This window comes from Monodon monoceros, unplaced genomic scaffold, assembly GCF_005190385.1.
Source record: "Monodon monoceros isolate NGI ecotype Baffin Bay Population unplaced genomic scaffold, NGI_Narwhal_1 Super_Scaffold_18, whole genome shotgun sequence".
Classification (NCBI taxonomy): Eukaryota; Metazoa; Chordata; class Mammalia; order Artiodactyla; family Monodontidae; genus Monodon; species Monodon monoceros.
In genome coordinates this window covers 70,286,087-70,307,306 of record NW_021703774.1, presented here as the reverse complement: position 1 = coordinate 70,307,306, position 21,220 = coordinate 70,286,087, and the positions used below count along the sequence as shown (strand labels likewise).

Below are 21,220 nucleotides of genomic sequence, written 5' to 3'. Positions count from 1 at the left end.
TTATTTGTTTATAGGCTACAAAGTTCAAAATTTATCAGTCAATTAAAACATTAAAAACTCAGATGGTCTATCTCCTTATTTATTTTTGCATAAAAGTTCACAGTTTTCCTGTGTATAATATTTTTATCCATATTAAATGGTTCCTTTGGACCATTTAATGGTTTTGGCTTTGAATTCAACTTGGTTTAAAATGAGGATTTCTACTCAATTGCCCTTTGGTTTGTACTTAACTAATAAATCTTTGCTATTCACTTATTTTTCTGGGTCCTTCCGTTTTAGGTACCTCTTTTGTAAACAGCGTAAAATTAAATTTTGCTTTTAAATCCTATCTAAGTAAGGGACATTGTCTTCTAATTGGGAGGTAAATTCAATTATGTTGATTGTTATAAATTTTAAGTCTGGTTTCCTCTCATCTTGTTTCAGGCTTTCTGTTTTTAAATTCTTCCTTCTTGCTTCCTTTATTTTTCTGTCTCTGATGATGTTTGTGTGTCTCATCCAGGAAAGTGGAAAATGCACATTCTCAAGGTAGGGAAAAGCAAGGCTCTCAGGCACGGGGTTGGGGGTCCTGGGTCTGCTGACCCCTGGCTCCATGACCCAAGGCACATTGCGTTAACTGTAACCTCCCTGGGCCTCCATTTCCTCACGTGTAGGATGGAGATAATGATAGTCCCTGTACCTCACAGAGCTGTGGTCTGGATTAAGTGAAATAACACCTGGCTGATGCTATCGTTATCATTATTATACTTATAAAATTCTACCTGTGGTTACCTTTAGCTTTAAAAAATGATTTAAACTATATTTCTCTAATTATTAAAATTGAGAGATAAGGCTTTAAAAATTCTTTCCTACTTAAGATGATGAATTTATCGTGCTTTTACTAATCCTTCCTAGACAACTTCTCTCAACTTTTTAATCTGAGAGTTAGCAACCCTCTCATTATTATGGAATTATTATTTTGTTGCATACATTTACTCTTTCCGGAATCTACTTTTTCTTTGACATTAAAATTTCATTTTACAATCATGTTTAAATGTAGTCTGGATTTCATGTTTACCTGGTTTCAATACTGTCTACCTGTCTTTCTTTCGTATAGTTCCGTTATGAAGATCTTAATCGTGATTCATCCCTTGGTCAACGGACACACAAGCTCCCCAAAAAAGTGTAAGTTGTAACCTTCTGAGCCCACAAAACTCCAAGAATGACTTTTGTTCCTCTTGTTTCCTCATGTAAATGACACGAATGCCCTAATGTCTCCTGGAATTTAGGGTTCTGAGGAAAAGTCAGCTCTGTGTTGCTTATGTGCTTCTAGGATTGTTTAACCTTATGATTCAGAAAATTTTCCAGAAAAAAAATTATTTTTCCCCCTATTCTAAGTGGAAAACAGGAAACTTTTTGATCTGAATAATCTTAACCTCCCCACCACCCCCCTGGCAGGCCAATTCTGATAAAGTTTTCTTCATGTATGTCCTCGATTTTGCTTTTATCCAAATCATTCTGGTTTCTTCCTCCAAAATAACTCTAGAACTAGGATTTAGCCTTGATTCTGCAGCTTCCAATTCTGTCCTATTCACCCTCTTCTCTCATCTCTTTGTTCTTGTCTTCTACATTTGGAGAGAACATTTGTTTGTCCTTCACATTCCGCATTTAAAAAAATTCAGTGCCCCAATGTGGATTTTCTTTTTGCTAAAACATTTTCATTTTCTGTGAACTCTAGGCTTATGTGAACCAGATACATTTTCATTTCATATCTGCCCACTCTTCTCTATCATAGAGATCACATCTTCTTGTACCCTGTAAGGGATGCCCAAGAATTTTCAAATGCTGCTTTCTGTTCCTCATAATTAAATGTTATTCTGCATCTTCAGAATTATTTTCCTCTTAATGCTGCACATTTGTTTCAAGGCCTCCTGTATGACTCTCCTTCCCCCCCCTCCTCAGTCTCCCCCACCCACCCCCTGCCGGGAATTCATCTTTGAATTAGGAGTGATCTATCAAGACCTGGCACCAGGCAGCAGGATTGCCCTAGGCTGCTCCTCTGCCCAGCGGGGTGCTGATTTCCCCTTTCTCCAGCTAGAGGGCAGGGTTCCAGTTCTAGCAGGCTTCATCCAATGTGACAGGATACTTTCCTATCCTTACTAACTAGTCCTCTCATTCCCCAAACCAGTGGTTTGCATCCTCTAAAGTCATGGACTCCTGCTAGTAAAAAATTTTTGAGCATGCACCCTCCCCCTGCTATATGTATATTTATTATAAATTGTCCACATGTATTACAGTCTACCTGCATATTAAGATTAGCAAAGATTAATTTTCTTAGATAAAAATAACTATGAATAGAAACTCTGATCATTTCTTCCCGTCATCCCAGTGGGTCACTGTGCATGTGTTACACATTGGAGGTTGTGCCTCACATCAGAGGGCCGGTGGGAACCCATTGCTCTCAGAGCTCTTCCCGGCTCCGCCCAGCACACAAAGGCTCTACTTGGGCACCTGTGTCACCCCCGTGCTATGTGCTTCCTTCTGTAGACCTTCTCTCTGCTCCTTTCTTGGAGCTGAAGCCCCTGGCGGAGGTGGTAGGAGATTGTGGGAAGGAGACGGGGAGGAGGAGGGAACTGTTCTTGCTTCCAGCTTCCGGCCGGTGCAGACCTGGGTGTCTGGGACAGAAGCAGAAGAGACTGGAGGAAGGAAGCCTCTTTTTGTCTTCCTTATGATGGGAGGAGTGGCTCTGTTTTAATGAGAGAAAGAATGGCCACTCATTGTTTTTCTCCAGTTCCAGCAGCCAGGTCTCCAGAATCCATTTTCTCACGAAAATGCCAATATACAGACTTAGATGAAAGTTCACACCATCACCAAAGACCTGTTGATAGGCTGGAAGGCCTGAGATACTGACACAGCCTGTGAGCAGAACTTGGAGCCTCAGGAGAGAAGAGGCCAAAGGGATTCCAGTCACGAGGGTAGGAGGTCATTTACAAAACTTGGCTCTGGATCACAAGACTCGGCCCACTCTGTCAGTGTCATGGGAGGCCTTGTCGCTCCTCCCAGGGAGATAAACAGTCACGTGTGAGCTGGCAGACTCCGTTCAGGGCGTGTCAGGAAAGCCCCCTTCCTGCCTCGCTGCCTTTAGGCCTGGGGCCCCCAGTGGTCTCTCCACCAGCTCAGCTGCTTGGTGTGTGACAGCGTTTAATGAGGAGGTTCCTCGGATGGGCTCTGGGAGGCCTGTGGGAGGCGGGCACGTGGCCAGGAGAATCCCAGAGAATGGCGAGTGCCACACTGTCAGGCCTCGGAACCCATGATGTAATGTTTCACTGGGGTCCAAGGAAAACAAGCATCCTGTTGACGCTGCCCTCCCAGCAACCAGGCGCTGCCCTCCCCATAGCAGGCTGTTCTGGGTAATTACTGATTCCCTCTCCCTCCCTGGAAGGAGGAAATGTGAAAAACCTTTACTGTCACATAAAAGCCAACCCCAGATATGAGAAATGTCTTTCAAAATGAGTCTTGCTGAAGAGGGATTTCCATAGCAACTTCAGAAGTGTGTGTTCACAGCTAGAGATGCATCCGGGCTGATGAAACCCACCTGGAATGTGAACAAGCCCTGCTCTGGGCATCAGCAGAGTGGAGTTTTTCTAGAGCCTGTCATGCTGCTATGTGACCTTGGGTGAGTCCTTTACTCTCTCTGCTGTCTCAGGTGACAGAATTGTCATTGATCAGGCTGAGAGAGAAAAACGGCATCTTGCCCACATTGGACAGGGCAGGTCCTTCCACCCTGGTCCGAGGCTTCAGTCCTCCAAAGCACTGCCTGCCTCCAGTTTCTGTCTGGTCTCTGGTTGAATAATTCCTATCTCAGTCTCTGCCAATCTTGCTGATTATTTGACATTGGGGAAGGACAATGCTCATGTAAGCTTGATTCTAAAAGAAATTGCTTGGTCTTTTTAAAAGAAGCACTTTGCCTGATTAGGAAAGAATATACTTACTCATAAACGCTTCCACAGTTCCATAGGTCAGATTCCTGGGAAAGAGTCACTGGGACGCTGCGATTTGAGTGCGGGAGGCTTGTTGGGGCTGCTCTCAGGATCAACACCCATGGGGCCTGAGGGACATAGGACTGGGGAGAGGGAGGGGTTGAAGTACCACGTGATCCCTCAGGAGCCCTGGAGCCAGGAAGGCCCTGCAGAGCTGTGAGGTAAAGGGGCTGGGCCTTTCAACTCCTACACTGACAAGTCACTGGATGCTTGCTGCCCTGGGCAGGAGGCTTGATCTTAGCTGAGGCAGCTCCCTTCATCCAGGGCAATTCTGCCACAGCCGACAACCCCAGCTGAGGGAGTGAGAGCCTGGGCCGAGAGGGGGCCCCGGGGTGGCATACCTCAGCATCCACTACGCTCGGGTATGTTTGAATTTAACATGAAGGCAGCCCTGAAGACAGGGTGATAAAATGGTTAAAAGCACAGACATCAGAGGCAGGCAAAACAGCAAGACTGGGATTTAAGTGTCAGTCTCAGTGGCTTTGAGACGCTCAGATCGGGAAAGTCGCCAGGAGAGTCTGGGCCACAGTTTCCTTGTAAGTGCAGGATTCAGCCTGGGCTGGTGAGACAAACACGAAGTTCAGAGTCAGAAGCAAGTTCAAGTTCTGGCTCCATATTTACTGGCTCTGTGACCTCGGGCTAGTTCCTTTACATCAGTTTCCTCTGCTCTAAAATGAGGACAATCACAGTGCCTCTACCACAGGGCTACTGGGAGGGCAAATGGAGATAACAGTGAAGTGTCTCACACAGAACTGGCACAGGGTAAGCTCCCAAAAAACAGGGGCAATAACACCCCACGTGTTTTAATATATCTCATGTGAGATCTAAGCAGAAGCCTTTTGGTCAAAGGGCCTTTTCACAAGAGAAGGGGAAGCTTTAGGAGAACCTTTGATTTGCTCGTTGCTTCTCTGTGCCTTTGCCTTGGACTTCAGCTGGGCATGTCAGTCATCTCCGCAGACAGAGGCCCATGGTCTGATGGAGGCCAGGTCAACCCAGCCCCAGTGTGGAGGCCATGGAGTGTCATTCAGTGCCAAAGAGCGTGCAACAGAGTACTTTGCAAACTACACACTTTGAAGCACGCTCATAATCCGATAAAAAATCATCACTCAGACTTCTGACAGGTTCAATAAACAATGAAACTCACATGCTGGTACTTTGTTCCATGTTTGCGCATCTGAAAAATGGGGTAATGATACACACCAAACAGGGTCGATCTGAGGACATGGAAGATTTCAAACACCTTAAGGGGCTATGCAAATTCAATCATTATTGCTGTTAGAAGACTCAGCTTTGATCAATTAAAAAGGAAAACAGGAAGAGCATAGGTCTACATAGAGTAGGAATTGGTTTGTTCTAATTATAAAAAGGCAGTCACAAGATTCCCAAGAGCTGTCAAGAGATCTCCGTTATTAGTAGGAATGGTCACTATCATTATCACAGTGTACGCTTCACGTACGTTACCTATTTGACTCCAGAAACAAATCCTATAAAGTTGGTATTATTATCCCCAGCTTGCAGATGAGAAAACTGAGGCCCAGACTGGCACCATATTGCTCAGCTCAGGGAACTATGAGGAGTCTGGGGTTGGAACCCAAACATATGCTTTCTCCATTGCAGAAAGAGTGTCTGCTTACCAGAGAAGATTCATGAAGCCTGGTGAGGTATGGTCCTACTTAGAGCAGGTGTTACAATGTCAGCTGCTGAGTAATGACGGGGTTCTGAATACTTGGGTATCGTGGGTCCTTCAGGCTTTGTATGTGAGAAATGTCTCCCAGCATGGCACTGGCTCTCAGAGACTGACCCTGCCATGCGCAGGGGTCCCTGTCTGGCTGCAGCAGAATGGCCTCTTCATCTGACTGTGTGTCTGCTGGCCAAACATCTGAAAGAACTGTCTGCACACAGAACATTTCAAAACAGGTGGGAAATCAGGTTCAGTGAACCCCTGAGATATTGTTAGACTAACTCTCCTCCAGACTCCTTTTGCTTGTTTTATCTCTCCTGGGACACTGGTACATGGAAGATTTGACAATACAATTTTTTTTTTTTTGGTGGTACGCGGACGTCTCACTGTTGTGGCCTCTCCCGTTGCGGAGCACAGGCTCCAGACGCGCAGGCTCAGCGGCCATGGCTCACGGGCCCAGCCGCTCCACGGCATGTGGGATCTTCCCAGACCGGGGCACAAACCCGTGTCCCCTGCATCGGCAGGCGGACTCCCAACCACTGCGCCACCAGGGAAGCCCTGACAATACAATTTTATGTGATAATGAATGAAGGGTGATCTGAGTAAATTACACAGGACGCTTGACCAGGCCTCTCAGCATACTAAAAATAACCTCTCTCAAGTAAATGTATATCTACCTTCTATCTCAAGTGATCCTCACTTTAAAATGAAGACACGGAGGCCCAGAGAGGTGAAGTGACTTGCTCAAGGTCTCACGGCTACTTAGGGGCAGAATCCAGGTTTTTAACCTCAGTGTTCAGACTCCACATATGAAATCAGAGAAAATGAATAACCAGGACAAGCTTGAAAGGGAGAGGAGTCAGTAAGGGCAGCTTGGGGATGGCGGTGGAAGCGGGTAGCCACAGACCTACACTTGAGCCTTGATGATGGCAGTTCTGAGGGGCTGGCATGATGCCCTAGAGCCCCAGATCTATATTAGGCCATATCCCCCTTCTCTCCTACTAGCCACCAGCCTCCCAAAACAATGTTTTCCAAAGTATGTTCCATCAGTGAGGTGCTTCTCAAACTTTAAGGTGCATACAAGTCACCAGTGAACTTGTTAAAATGCAAATTCTATTCAGTAGTTCCAGGGTGAGGCCTGAGATTCTGCAATCTAACAAGTTACCAATGATGCTGATACTGCTGGTCTGTGGACCAAATTTTTGAGTAGTGAGGCATCCATAGTGATGTACAATGAAAAGCGTTGGTGGGTGAATACTCTTGAGAAAATCTGGACTAAACAAAATTAAACCAGTTTCATTACTGCAGAACTTCTCAGAGCCTTTAAAATGCTAGCGAACATCCTTAATCTCCAAGAGGGAGAGATAATGCAGAAATTGCAAAGTGTTATATGTGAGAAAGGGGTAATGATATAACCAGAACACTTTGAGATATACTGGTTTACAAAGAACAGGAAATGAGGATTATATATGCATTTTTCCCAGCTTACCTTGGTTCCAATGTTTCAATGTTGCAGCTCATATTCAGCCCCAACCCGGTCCTCTCCTCTCCCATTTTCTCCTGAGGTGTCTGGGTACATGCCTGTTTCTTCCATCAGACCACATACATCCGGGCCCCCCCGCTCCTCCTCCCTTCCCCCATCCCAACATGGGCTGTGTGCTCAGAGGCCCCGGTCGAGTGGAGAACCCGACCCGCTGGAATACCTTTCGCAGACGCGGACGGTCCAGGCAGCGATGATCCACAGTGAGATGCTGAACACGAGGAGCACGGTGCCGGGGCAGATGGTCATGAGGGTCTTCATGACAAAGCGCGTGTTGAAGTTGATCTTGTTGAGGGCCCCGATGCTGCGGGAAGAGGCGTCCGTGAAGAGCTTGCTGTGCAGTAGCATGACGCGGGCGATCAGGTACAGGCGCAGGAACATCGGGATGGACAGGATGATGTCCACGTCGGCCTCCGCCCGCGAGGGTGTGTAGGAGAAGGCCAGACGCGCCGTCCAGAAGAACTTGTACTCGCCAGGAATGGGGTGGATGGCGCACACCAGCATCTCCAGGCTGATGTAGAGGATGCGCTCGTAGGTCATGGCTATCCGCCAGTCGTCCGCACCATTGTCGATCACGAAGAGCTGTGGGAGCAGAGAGCCTGTTAGCACAGCCAGGATGGAACCACACAGCGGGGGCGAGGGAGAATCCGGCGGCTGATCCACCTCAGGGCCCTCTTTGGAGGCCTCGCCTGGGTGAAGAGAGCCCTGGACAGGGAGTCAGGAGACCTGGCTAAGACATGTCAATCTCTGGGCCTCCATTTCTGTAAATTGCTTCCCAAGATTCCTCCCAGCTCCAAGGAGCCCCTAAACTGGTTGTTTCATGACTAGGAAGATGAACAGCTCACTTGTATTGAACACAGGCCCCTGGGCCCCTGCCAGGCCCTGAGCTGAGCCCTGAGGGGGATGCGGAGATGAGAAAGCTATGTTTCCTGAGTGAACTCATAGGGCTGGCACAGACTCCTCCTCCCACTGGGAGAAAAGTGCCTGCTCGCAGCACTTTGCTCTCTGTCGGTGGTGGGGTGTTAGTGGTGTGGGCCCTGGAGCCAGACTGCCTGGGTCTGGATCCTGATCCCAACACTAACTAGCTCTGTGACCCTCAGCAAGTTATGGAGCCTCTCTGTGCCTCAGTTTCCTCATCTGGGGACAATGATAATAATACCTGCTGCATAGTGGTCGCTATGTGGCTGCAATGGATTAGTACGTACGAAGTGCAGAGAATCCTGTCTAGCACCCAGCTCTGTAAGTATTAGCTATTGTTATTTTTAGCGTTATTAATCCATGGGGTCTCTTTCTGTTAATGAGGGTTGGGCTCAGTGATGTCTAAGCTCCCTTCCAGTCCTAACCTTCCTTCCACGAAGACGAGGCTCCCACTGTTGCACCAGGAGGCCTGGCAAAGCAGCTGAAACAAGCCTTCACTGAGCACCTGCTATGTGCCCAGCCTGGGCTCAGTGCTGGGTTCACATACTGGGAAGGCCCAGGCTTGTTCTCAAGGAGGTCCCACGGTGGGGGGTCTCCCACACCCAATGACTGTGAAGGGGGCCTCACGTTCTTCCCCTCCATGGCCCCAGTCTCCACATCTGTGAAATGCGAGGCCTCTGAGGTCCACCTTGGACACGTGAAGGTTCTGATTCTTAGAAGGAGAGGCCTGCAATCAGGGGCCTGTGCTGGTCATGGGGGCCTCCTGGACAGGTATGCGCCTCACTTATGAGAGGCGATGGAAGCATTTATCCTCATGATAATCCTGGGAAGGATTCATGTCCAGAAGGAAATTAGGCTGCATTAGAAAGAAATTAATGTTGGGGCCAGGGTTGGGCGGAAGATGTTTGATTTAACCTGGAAATACACCCTGAGCAATGGAGGGAGTAACAGAGAGTTTGGGTCAGCGTGGATTGGGCGTGCTGGTTGAAGGCTGAGCTAAGCCTTGCTTGCCCTCACACTTCACCCCACTTCACAGGGGGTTTAGGAACGGAGAGGCCCTTTACTCTGTGTGTCCCACTGTTTCCTCTGCGGTTTGGGCCAAAGGAACATTCTGCTGTGTTTTGAAGTTAGTCATCAAGCACCCTTCTCTTCTCCCTCCTTCACTGCCTGCCCTCCAGGCCACCATGCCTACAACCAAGGACCCGGGGGAGAAAACCGTGGTACCCATGTCTGGAGCCTCTGAGGGTAAAAAGGGCCCATCAAGGGATCTGTGTGGGGGGACTTCCCTGGTGGTCCAGTGGTTAAGACTTCGCCATCCAATGCAGTGGGTGCGGGTTCGATCCCTGGTCGGGGAGCTAAGATCCCATGTGCCTCGTGGCCAAAAAACCAAAACATAAAACAGAAGTAATACTGTAACAAATTCATTAGACTTTAAAAATGGTCCACATCAAAAAAAATCTTAAAAAAAAAAAGGATCTGTGTCATGTCTGAGACAAATTCAAGGTGAACAATCGAGTCACATGACTTGAACAGGGGTCTCCTGCTTGCCTTGCTTTTAGGGTGTGCCTGTGATATTTGTCTGCCTCACGGAGCAAGTGCCAGGCAACTCAGTGGGCTGCCCAGAGGCAAGGGCAGCTACAAAAGTGCACAGGGAGGGGAGGCAGCCTGTGAGAGCACCTCTCTCACCTTTCTGGACCACAGTTTCCTCTTCCTCCTGCCCTGGGACCTCACATAGCTATCATGGGGAGTAAGGGAGATAATGGGTATGAAGGGCTTCATAAACTACAAAAGATCACTCATTCATTCAACAAACATATGTTGGAGGCCTTCTATTTGCCAGAGAGCTGGGCATTCAGGGTTCAATGAAACAGCTCTGAGCATGGCCCCCCGGGATGAAGATCATGGAGGGGAACTAGAAGGCTCTATGGGAGCAAGTGGCTGAGGGGCCGACCTCTGGCCAGGCAGCTGTAATTAGTAAGGTGTGCTCTCTGAACAGGAGAGGGTACCCAGCACAACACCAGCGGAGACTCCCCCTCCCTCCTTCCCCAGCGCAGCTGAGCCGGGGGTTTTTCCAGACACAGGTTTCCACCATCAATTAGAGGGACCTAGAGGCTGCTCAAAGGGTTTCCTCTGCTTGTAACTGCTGCCAACAGGCCGAGCCATGGCAACGCGACTGCCTGGCCAGACTCTTCAAATACAAAATGAAAACCATCCACCCTATAAGAAAGAACTGCCAGGTTGCTATAGCAACCGGGTTCATTCTGGGCAGGAACTGAAGTAAAGAGTCACAGGTTCCTTGGATTTCCTGATGGAGAATGAGATTGTATACCATCCAAGTTAAAGGTGAGGCACGTCGGCAGTTCTGCCCAGCTTGACAGGAGGGTGCTGGCCCCGGGGTGGTGTCCCCACCTGCCTCCCAGGTGCCCCGCTTCTGTTTCAGTTTCCTGGTGCAAGCCTTGGGGTGGGGGGACGACATGGGTAGTGGAGTTGGAGGCTGATGAGCTAGACTGAAGTCTCACATCCAGATACTAGCTGTGTGATCTTAGGCAGGTCACACCACTTCTCTGAGCCTATTTCTACATCTCTATCATCAGACTATTAACCTTGACCCTGTCCATCGCAGGGGATTAGCATTAGGATCCAACAATACAGATAAGAGGGAATGTGCTTTACCAGCTACAGTTGGACCTCCATATCCATGGCTGAAGAACTGTGGATCCGGAGGGCTGACGGTCCTACACCATTTTATATAAGGGACTTGGGCATCCTCAGATTTTGGTATCCACAGGGTTTCCTGGAACCAACCCCTGTGGATACCAAGGGATGACTATACTCTTAAAATGTGAGGGGTTATTAATCCCGCTGGCCTGGGAGGCACTCATAAATAGTATGTATGGGGGCCAGCGGGGAGATATTTCAGGTTGCAGGTTCAGAGCCTCTGCTAGACAGGGCTCCAGTGCAGGGATTTGTGGATCAGCAGGGTGGGCAATATGGCCCAGAAGATTCCATTGCTGTCCCATATGAGGACGCCCTTGTGCTTGCTCCCATCTGACCCCTGGAACCACAGTTCTCCAAGTGTAGCCTCACTCCAACTTAGGCAGATAACAGTACCCCACCCTGCCATGTCCTCACTCAGCATCCTGTTCAGTCCTTACAAATCACAAATTTCAGTTACGTATTTATTCATGTTTGCTTGGTTTTTGCCTGTCTCCCCCACCCCAGAGCAGTGGTTCTTGACCTGTCTGCACATCAGAATCACTTGGAGAACTTGTTTAAAAATACCCACACTTGGACCCCACACCAAGCCAGTCTGAACCTCTGGGCATGAGGCCCTGGCATTGGGATTTTTCTTAAGCTTCCTTGGGTAAGCCTAAAATGTAACCTGGATGAGACCCACCAGTCACAGCTGGACTGCCAAAGGGACAGGGCCGTGTCCACCTTGTTCCCTGTGGTATCTCCAGTGCCAGCCCAGATCTTAGCATATATAGGTGTTGGGTAAATTCTTGCGTAGTGAATCAATAACTACTGCTTACTGTGTGACCCTGGATGACTAAACTCCCATCTCTTGGGCTCAGTTTCCTCCTCTGAGGAATGAGGGGATAGACTGGATGATCCCCGAGGTACCTTCTGCTCTGAAGAGCCCTTATTCCATGGTCCTATGCAGACCTCGTGTGTGGTCTCGGGGCACATGAGCTCCCAGGGGACAGAACCCATGCCTGGCTCATCTCACCTCTCCCCAAGGCCTGAGATGGTCCTGGTACACAGTGGGCAGTCAATAGAATTTTAGTGAGTAAAGGGGTGGGTAGGTGGATGACTGTGTCATGTGAAGAAAAGACAGGTGGCCCGTGGCCCTTGTTAACCACCCAGAATGGAAACTCCCGTAGAAAACTCATTGCTAAGCCTGTGAGTAATGAAGTACCTGACGATTTATCTCATGCCATGGGAAGGGCATCCTCCTATTCCCAGGGGGTGGCCCAATCTGGAATAAAGGGTCACAGGTGATCTCCAAGCCTTAGAGAGTGCTGGAGAAGTGCTGGAGCACTGCTGGACCAGAGTGGGGAGGGTGGCAAAGGACTGTCCTTCCCTCCATTTGGGTCTCAGCCACCCAGGCCTGGTTCTAGAGCAGCCTGACTGGTCACCCTGATGAATTTTGGAAGAGTGCTGAGGTGATATGGATGGCATCTGGCATGGGGCAGGGGGTGCCAGAGGGCCCGCGGGGGTTCGGAGGGTGGGGTCCGCTCTGAGCTGTCACAGAGTAGAAGCCTCAGAGGCCGGGGGCTGACAAACATGTTTCCTTCTGACCTGGCCTGGGTTTCCCCTGAGTGAGGAAGGAAAGCCATGATCTCCAAACTGCTGTGTCTTTCTGCCTCCTTAGCCTCACACGGTGATGCCGCTCATTTGGGGTATGGCCGGCCTGAAGATGGAATGCTTTGGTGCCAGGGCCTGTGGTCACCTGCAAGTCCCACTCTTACCCCCAGATGGTGTCCTGAACAGAGCTGGCTCCAGACCTGATCCGCTGCCACTTAACTGGTTCTAAGAGCCTGTGGGATTTTCAGCCTGTTGGTATAATTCCAAGAGCTTTGGGAGGGAGATTTTATGTGAGAGAGCAGTTCCAAACTTGCCTTCAAGGAGCTTGTAATTAGAAAGAAAGGAGAACCAACTCAGTCAATTCAACTCAACTCAATTCAATAAAAGAATTAGTAAGAACCAACTAATACTTGAAATTTGCTAAGAGAGCTGATCGTAAGTGTTCTCAAAAAAAAAAGGTAACGATGTGAGGGGGTAGATGTGTTAATTAACTTGACTGTGGTAATCATTTCACAGTGTATACGTATATCAAATCAACACATTGTACACTATACAATTTTATTTATCAATTACACCTCAATGAAAAAGAACCAACTAGGTGAGAACACTGTGGTGATATAAATATGAATCAGACACATGTCCCATGAATCAGCTCGCAGTCTCAAGGAGCTCTAGCATAAGAGAGGCATGATAAGGGCCCATCATGGAAAACTTCTTGGGCAAGATAGGGATTCAGTAGTGCTTGGAAGGCCTGTATCAGACAAAGCTGGTGTGGTACTACCAAAATGCCACCAATTCCTCCCATCCCGTTTGTTTCTTTCTTCACATGTGACTTTGCTTCTCCTCCCAGCAAGAGGTACATACAGTCCATTTCTCAAGAGGTACAGTCCATTTCTCCCTTGAATCTGAACCTGGCCATGTGCCTTCCTTTGGCCAAAGGGACATTAGATAATGTGATGTAGCTGAGGTTTGTAGAATGTCAGTGTGATGGGGCTTGCTGTAGACACATGGCCCCATTTTCCCCGTCACCCCAGCCTACAGCCAGCACCAGCTGCCAAGCACGCGAGTGAGGTCATCCTTGATCAGCTGCATGACAGAAGCTCACCCCAGGTGAGACAGCAGAAGAACTACCAAGCTGAGCCCTGCCCTGATTGCTGACCCACACAATCGTGAGCTAAATGATTATTGTTTTAAGTCATTAATTTTGGGGGTGCTTTGTCATGCAACAAAACTAATACATAAACAAATCTAATTCACGCGTTTACTTAGCACACATATTAGAAGTTGGGTGATTTGCCTGCCATGCCCAACACTTCTCTTTTAACTTCTCATGCCACAGCCCCTAGAAGGAACTTCCACCCACACCCTGCCACCCCACATAGTTAATCAGACAGGGCTGGCCAGTCTATCTCAAGTAACTGGGTAACTGGATGAAGAGGGGATCACGATCAGGGCCATGCCAGCTTCCCCCCGCCCTGCCCCACCCAGTGGACACATCATTTCATATAGCAAAGAATAACGCAAAGCATTTAAAAAATTATTTTGCAAGCAGTTGAGTTATTTTGCATGCAATGTGTTTCTTCTCACAGGCGAGGAAGTCAGCTGGTAGACTGAATCAAGGAGTGAAGGCAAAACAGAATTTATCGGGTGTGAAGAAGAAAAACTGCAGGGACTCTGGGAACAGTGAATCTTGTTGGCAAACTTGGGGGGTTAATTGATCAGCTGGCAGCTAGCAAAAAGGTCAGTGTGGGCATTCCATCCTTGAGTGGCCAATTAGAGGTATCAAAGAAAACAGTTCAGTTATTTATGGGTTCTCCAGGAACACTTGAATTTTAGCTGTGGCACATGGGTGTGTAACAGGCTCCCTCTCTGTAAAGTCTGCTGGGCTCTTCCATCTGTACCAGTCAGACCAGGTCTGCACGCTTCCCACACTGGAGTTTCTCACAGAGTAATCGTGTGGTTCACCAGCTCACCATGGGGGCCAACTCTGAAGGGCCATCTGGTCACCCCAGGACAGGTCATTTCATATGCAATCACTGGAGCCCACCATGCGTTAGCTGCAGGACTGGAAACAGGCTGTCTCGACAGGGAGGCAAGGAGAATGTCCCAGAGCCCCCAGTGTCAACCTGACAGAGCACCAAGCACCAGGAAACCTGCCCTTCTTTTTTTCCCCTTTAGTGTAAATACATTTGGAGTTGATTCATTGGATTTGCTAGTTTCCCCCTTCTATTTTGAAAGACTTGAGGCCTTTTCAATTCTTTATTTAAGCAATATCTTTCCTTAAAATGTTCTCAGCTATTAGGGGAGATCCTGCTTAGACGTTTTCTGACCCATCCGAAAAACTTTCATTCTTGAGCAACTATGAATTTTTTTTAATTAAAGGAGAGAAAATGTAAAAGGCCCTTGTGTTCTCTACTATTCTCTCTCTGTGAGAGAAAAAAATCCAGGGAAAATTTCCATGATTAGAAAAATATATATGCAGAAAAAAAGCAAGAGAAAAAAATGAAAGATATTCTTAAAATCCAGTAATAATATATATGTATTTTTTCCCCAAACTCCCTGGAGCATATATTCTGCATGTACACCATTACTATGGGGGTTTCCATGGAAACAACATCAAAAGTCCCGTAATACCTAATTAGGTTTCCCCAAGGACAAGAGCTGATTGCCAGTGATGAAACGAATGTCTGGGTTTGCAGTAATGGTTAACATAAAATTTCCAGTCAGCAAATGCTCCTTGCATATAGCTGAAGAAAGGGAGGAAGGAAAAGAAGGGAAGATAGAAGAGAGGTCAGCAAGTAAGGGGGCTGTCAGAAAAGTCTATCATTCTACAACCAACAAGACTCTCAGAGGGTTGGAGTCCATGCTAGCCAGCTCTGAGTCTTTCTAAGAAGAAATCCTCCCCTTCTGAAACTGCTATGACTTACTGGGCCATGTGTAATGTTCTTTGGTGGCTCTTTGGCCTGGTCAGGGTTCTCCTGAGTGCCCCTAGCAGAGTTCATGTGTGGTCTCCTGCAGTGGGCATGAGAACCCACGGGACCCTTGAGCCTGAAATTTGTTCGGGACTGCCAGAGACCAGTGGTGACCAAAAGCCCTTTCTTGTCCCCAGTTTGTAGAGAGTAAAAGCCAAGTTACAGCATTTGAGGAAGCCAGTATTTTTCACTCACATAACAAGAATTGTTAACAAGAATGGTGCCTGACCACGGCACTACTGGGGATAGAGTGCTCTGCCACTGATCATCTGTGCATGGGCAAGTCCCTTTCCCTCTCTGGTCCTCAGATTCTTCATCTGTAACATGAAGGGTTGGATCCAATTTGTGGTTTTCCATTTTCCCCTAGCTGTGGAGCTGTTTCTTCTAGTGAGATTTCTCATTAAAGCCCAATATAGGAGTCAGATAAACTCAGAGCTCTTCTGGTTGAAAGGGTAGAAAAGAGCATTCAAAGGCCAATCATGAGAAGGCAGACAGCAGAAGCAAGAAGAACTACAATCCTGCAGACTGTGGAACAAAAACCACATTCACAGATAGATAGACAATATGAAAAGGCAGAGGGCTATGTACAAGATGAAGGAAAAAGATAAAACCCCAGAAAAACAACTAAATGAAGTAGAGATAGGCAACCTTCTAGAAAAAGAATTCAGAATAATGATAGTGAAGATGATCCAGGACCTCAGAAAAGAATGGAGGCAAAGATTGAGAGGATGCAAGAAATGTTTAACAAAGACCTAGAAGAATTAAAGAACAAACAAATAGAGATGAACAATACAATAACTGAAATGAAAACTACACTAGAAGGAATCAATAGCAGCATAACTGAGGCAGAAGAACGGATAAGTCACCTGGAAGACAGAATGGTGGAATTCATTTCCGTGGAACAGAATAAAAAAAAAAAAGAATGAAAAGAAATGAATACAGCATAAGAGACCTCTGGGACAACATTGAATGCAACAACAATTTCATTATAGGGGTCCCAGAAGGAGAAGAGAGAGAGAAAGGACCCGAGAGAATATTTGAAGAGATTATAGTTGAAAACTTCCCTAACATGGGAAAGGAAATAGCCACCCAAGTCCAGGAAGCACAGAGAGTCCCAGGCAGGATAAATCCAAGGAGAAACACGCCAAGACACATAGTAATCAAACTGTCAAAAATTAAAGACAAAGAAGAATTATTGAGAGCAACAAGGGAAAAATGACAAATAACATATAAGGGAACTCCCATAAGGTTAACAGCTGATTTCTCAGCTGAAACTCTACAGCCAGAAGGGAGTGGCATGTTATATTTAAAGTGATGAAAGGGAAAAACCTACAACCAAGATTACTCTACCCAGCAAGGATCTCATTCAGATTCGACGGAGAAATCAAAAGCTTTACAGACAAGCAAAACCTAAGACAATTCAGCACCACCAAACCAGCTCTACAACAAACACCAGTGGAACTTCTCTAAGTGGGAAACATAAGAGAAGTAAAGGACCTACAAAAACAAACCCATAACAATTAAGAAAATGGTAATAGGAACATACATATCAATAATTACCTTAAACACGAATGGATTAAATGCTCCAACCAAAAGACACAGGCTTGCTGAATGAATACAAAAACAAGACCCATATTTATGCTGTCTACAAGAGACCCACTTCAGTCCTAGGGACACATACAGACTGAAAGTGAGGGAATGGAAAAAGATATTCCATGCAAATGGAAATCAAAAGAAAGCTGGAGTAGCAATACTCATATCAGATAAAATAGACTTTAAAATAAAGAATGTTACAAGAGACAAGGAAGGACACTATGTAATGATCAAGGGATCAATCCAAGAAGAAGATATAACAATTATAAATATATATGCACCCAACATAGGAGCACCTAAATACATAAGGCAACTGCTAACAGCTATAAAAGAGGAAATAGACAGTAACACAATAACAGTGGGGCACTTTAACACCTCACTTACACCAATGGACAGATCATCCAAAGAAAAAATTAATAAGGAAACACAAGCTTTAAATGACACAATAAACCAGATAGATTTAATTGATATTTATAGGACATTCCATCCAGAAACAGCAGATTACACTTTCTTCTGAAGTGCTCATGGAACATTCTCCAGGATAGATCACATCTTGGGTCACAAATCAAGCCTCAGTATATTTAAGAAAACTGAAATCATATCAAGCATCTTTTCTGACCACAACGCTGTAAGATTAGAAGTCAATTACATGGAAAAAAATGAAAAAAACACAAACACATGGAAGCTAAACAATACGTTACTAAATAACCAAGAGATCACTGAAGAAATCAAAGAGGAAATCAGAAAATACCTAGAGACAAATGACAAGAAAAACACAACGATCCAAAACCTATGGGATGCAGCAAATGCAGTTCTAAGAGGGAAGTTTATAGCAACAGAGCTACCTCAAGAAAGTAGAAAAATCTCAAATAAACAATCTAACCTTACACCTAAAGGAACAAGAGAAAGAAGAACAAACAAAACCTGAAGTTTGCAGAAGGAAAGAAATCATAAAGATCAGAGCAGAAATAAATGAAATAGAAACAAAGAAAACAATAGCAAAGATCAATAAAACTAAAAGCTGGTTCTTTGAGAAGATAAACAAAATTGATAAACCATCAGCCAGACTCATCAAGAAAACGAGGGAGAGGACTCAAATCAATAAAATTAGAAATGAAAAAGGAGAAGTTACAACAGACACCACATAAAGCAAAGCTTCCTAAGAGACTATTACAAGAAACTCTATACCAATAAAATGGACAACTTGGAAGAAATGGACAAATTCTTAGAAAGGTATAACCTTCCAAGACTGAACCAGGAAGAAATAGAAAATATGAACGGACAAATCACAAGCAATGAAATTGAAACTGTGATTAAAAATCTTCCAACAAACAAAAGTGCAGGACCAGATGGTTTCACAAGTGAATTCTATCAAACATTTAGAGAAGAGCTAACACCCATCCTTCCCAAATGCTTCCAAAAAAGTGCAGAGGAAGGAACACTCCCAAACTCATTCTATGAGGCCACCATCACCATGATACCAAAACCAAAGATAATACCAAATAAGAAAATTACAGACCAATATCACTGATGAGTATAGATGCAAAAATCCTCAACAAAATACTAGCAAACAGAATACAAAAACAAATTAAAAGGATCATACACCATGATCAAGTGGGATTTATCCCAGGGATGCAAGGATTCTTCAATATATGCAAATAGATCAAATTGATACACCATATTAATAAATTGAAGAAGAAAAACCATATGATCATCTCTATAGATGCAGAAAAAGCTTTTGACAAAATTCAACACCAATTTATGAAAAAAACTCTACAGAAAGTGGCCACAGAAGGAACCTACCTCAACATAATAAAGGCCATATATGACAAACCCACAGCAAACATTCTCAATGGTGAAAAACTGAAAGCATTACCTCTAAGAACAGGAACAAGGATGTTCACTCTTGCCACTATTATTCAACATAGTTTTGGAAGTCCTAGCCATGGCAATCAGAGAAGAAAAAGAAATAAAAGGAATACAAATTGGAAAAGAAGAAGTAAAACTGTCACTGTTTGCAGATGATGTGATACTATACACAGAGAATCCTAAGGATGCCACCAGAAAACTACTAGAGTTAATCAATGAATTTGGTAAAGCTGCAGGATGTAAAATTAATGCACAGGGCTTCCCTGGTGGCGCAGTGGTTGAGAGTCCGCCTGCCAATGCAGGGGACACGGGTTCATGCCCTGGTCCGGGAAGATCTCACATGCCGCGGAGCGGCTGAGCCCGTAAGCCATGGCCGCTGAGCATGTGTGTCCGGAGGCTGTGCTCCGCAACAGGAGAGGCCACAACAGTGAGAGGCCTGTGTACTGCAAAAAAAAAAAAAAAAAAAAAAAAAAAAAATTAATGCACAGAAATCTCTTGCATTCCTAAACACTAATGATGACAAATCTGAAAGAGAAATAACGGAAACACTCACATTTACCGCTGCAACAAAAAGAATAAAACACCTAGGAATAAACCTACCTAGGGAGAAAAAAGACCTGGATGCAGAAAACTATAAGACACTGATGAAAGAAACTAAAGATGATATAAACAGATGGAGAGATATACCATGTTCTTGGATTGGATGAATCAACATTGTGAAAATGACTATACTACCCAAATCAATCTACAGATTCACTGTAATCCCTATCAAATTACCAATGGCATTTTTTACAGAACTAGAACAAAAAATCTTAAAATTTGTATGGAGACACAAAAGACCCCGAATAGCCAAAGCAGTCTTGAGGGGAAAAAAACGGAGCTGGAGGGCTTCCCTGGTGGTGCAGTGGTTAAGAATCCACCTGCCAATGCAGGGGGCATGGGTTCGAGCCCTGGTCTGGGAAGATCCCACATGCCACAGAGCAACTAAGCCCGTGCACCACAACTACTGAGCCTGCGCTCTACAGCCCGTGAGCCACAGCTACTGAAGCCATTGTGCCCTAGAGCTGTGCTCTGCAACAAGAGAAGCCACCACAATGAGAAGCCCACACACAGTAACAAAGTCCCAATGCAGCCAAAAATAAATAAATTTAAAAAGAAAAAAAAAAAGACCCATTTCAACCTCCTAGAAACTTCTGGTTTCTTCTGCAATTTCTCTAAAAAAAAAAAAAAAAAAGGAAGCTGGAGGAATCAGACTCCCTGACTTCAGACTATACTACAAAGCTACAGTTATCAGGACAATATGGTACTGGCACAAAAACAGAAATATAGATCAACAGAACAGGATAGAAAGCCCAGAGATAAACCCACGCACCTATGGTCAACTAATCTATGACAAAGGAGGCAAAGATATACAATGGAGAAAAGACAGTCTCTTCAATAAGTGGTGCTGGGAAAACTGGACAGCTACATGTAAAAGAATGAAATTAGTACACTCCCTAACACCATACACAAAAATAAGCTCAAAATGGATTAAAGACCTAAATGTAAGACCAGACACTATAAAACTCATAGAGGAAAACATAGGAAGAACACTCTTTGACATAAATCACAGCAAGATCTTTTTTGATCCACCTCCTAGAGTAATGGAAACAAAAACAAAAATAAACAAATGGGACCTAATGAAACTTAAAAGCTTTTGCAAAGCAAAGGAGACTACAAACAAGATGAAAAGACAACCCTCAGAATGGGAGAAAATATTTGCAAATGAACCAATGGACAGAGGATTAATCTCCAAAATATATAAACTGCTCATGCAGCTCAATATTAAAAAAACAAACAATCCAATCCAAAAATGGGCAAAAGACCTAAACAGACATTTCTCCAAAGAAGACATACAGATGGCCAAGAAGCACATGAAAAGCTGCTCAACATCACTAATCATTAGAGAAATGCAAATCAAAACTATAATGAGGTATCACCTCACACCAGTTATAATGGGCACCATCAGAAAATCTACAAACAACAAATGCTGGAGAGGGTGTGGAGAAAAAGGAACTCTCTTGCACTATTGGTGGGAATGTAAATTTATACAGCCACTACAGAGAACAGTATGCAGGCTCCTTAAAAAACTGAAAATAGAATTAGCATATGACCCAGCAATCCCACTACTGGGCATATACCCTGAGAAAACCATAATTCAAAGAGACACATGCACCCCAGTGTTCATTGCAGCACTATTTACAATAGCCAGGGCATGGAAGAAACCTAAATGCCCACTGACAGACGAATGGATAAATAAGATGTGGTACATATATACAATTAA

General features: G+C 45.3%; 1 protein-coding gene across 4 annotated transcripts in view; it reads right to left on the bottom strand.

The window, feature by feature from the left end:
- Positions 1–21,220, bottom strand: part of KCNN3 (potassium calcium-activated channel subfamily N member 3) — a 213,415-nt gene that overhangs the window by 51,297 nt on the left and 140,898 nt on the right. For all 4 annotated transcript variants that reach the window (XM_029231080.1, XM_029231078.1, XM_029231079.1 and 1 more), the window contains exon 3: positions 7,401–7,819. In XM_029231080.1, the coding sequence (XP_029086913.1) occupies positions 7,401–7,819 (419 nt within the window). The remainder of the gene's footprint in view (positions 1–7,400; positions 7,820–21,220) is intronic.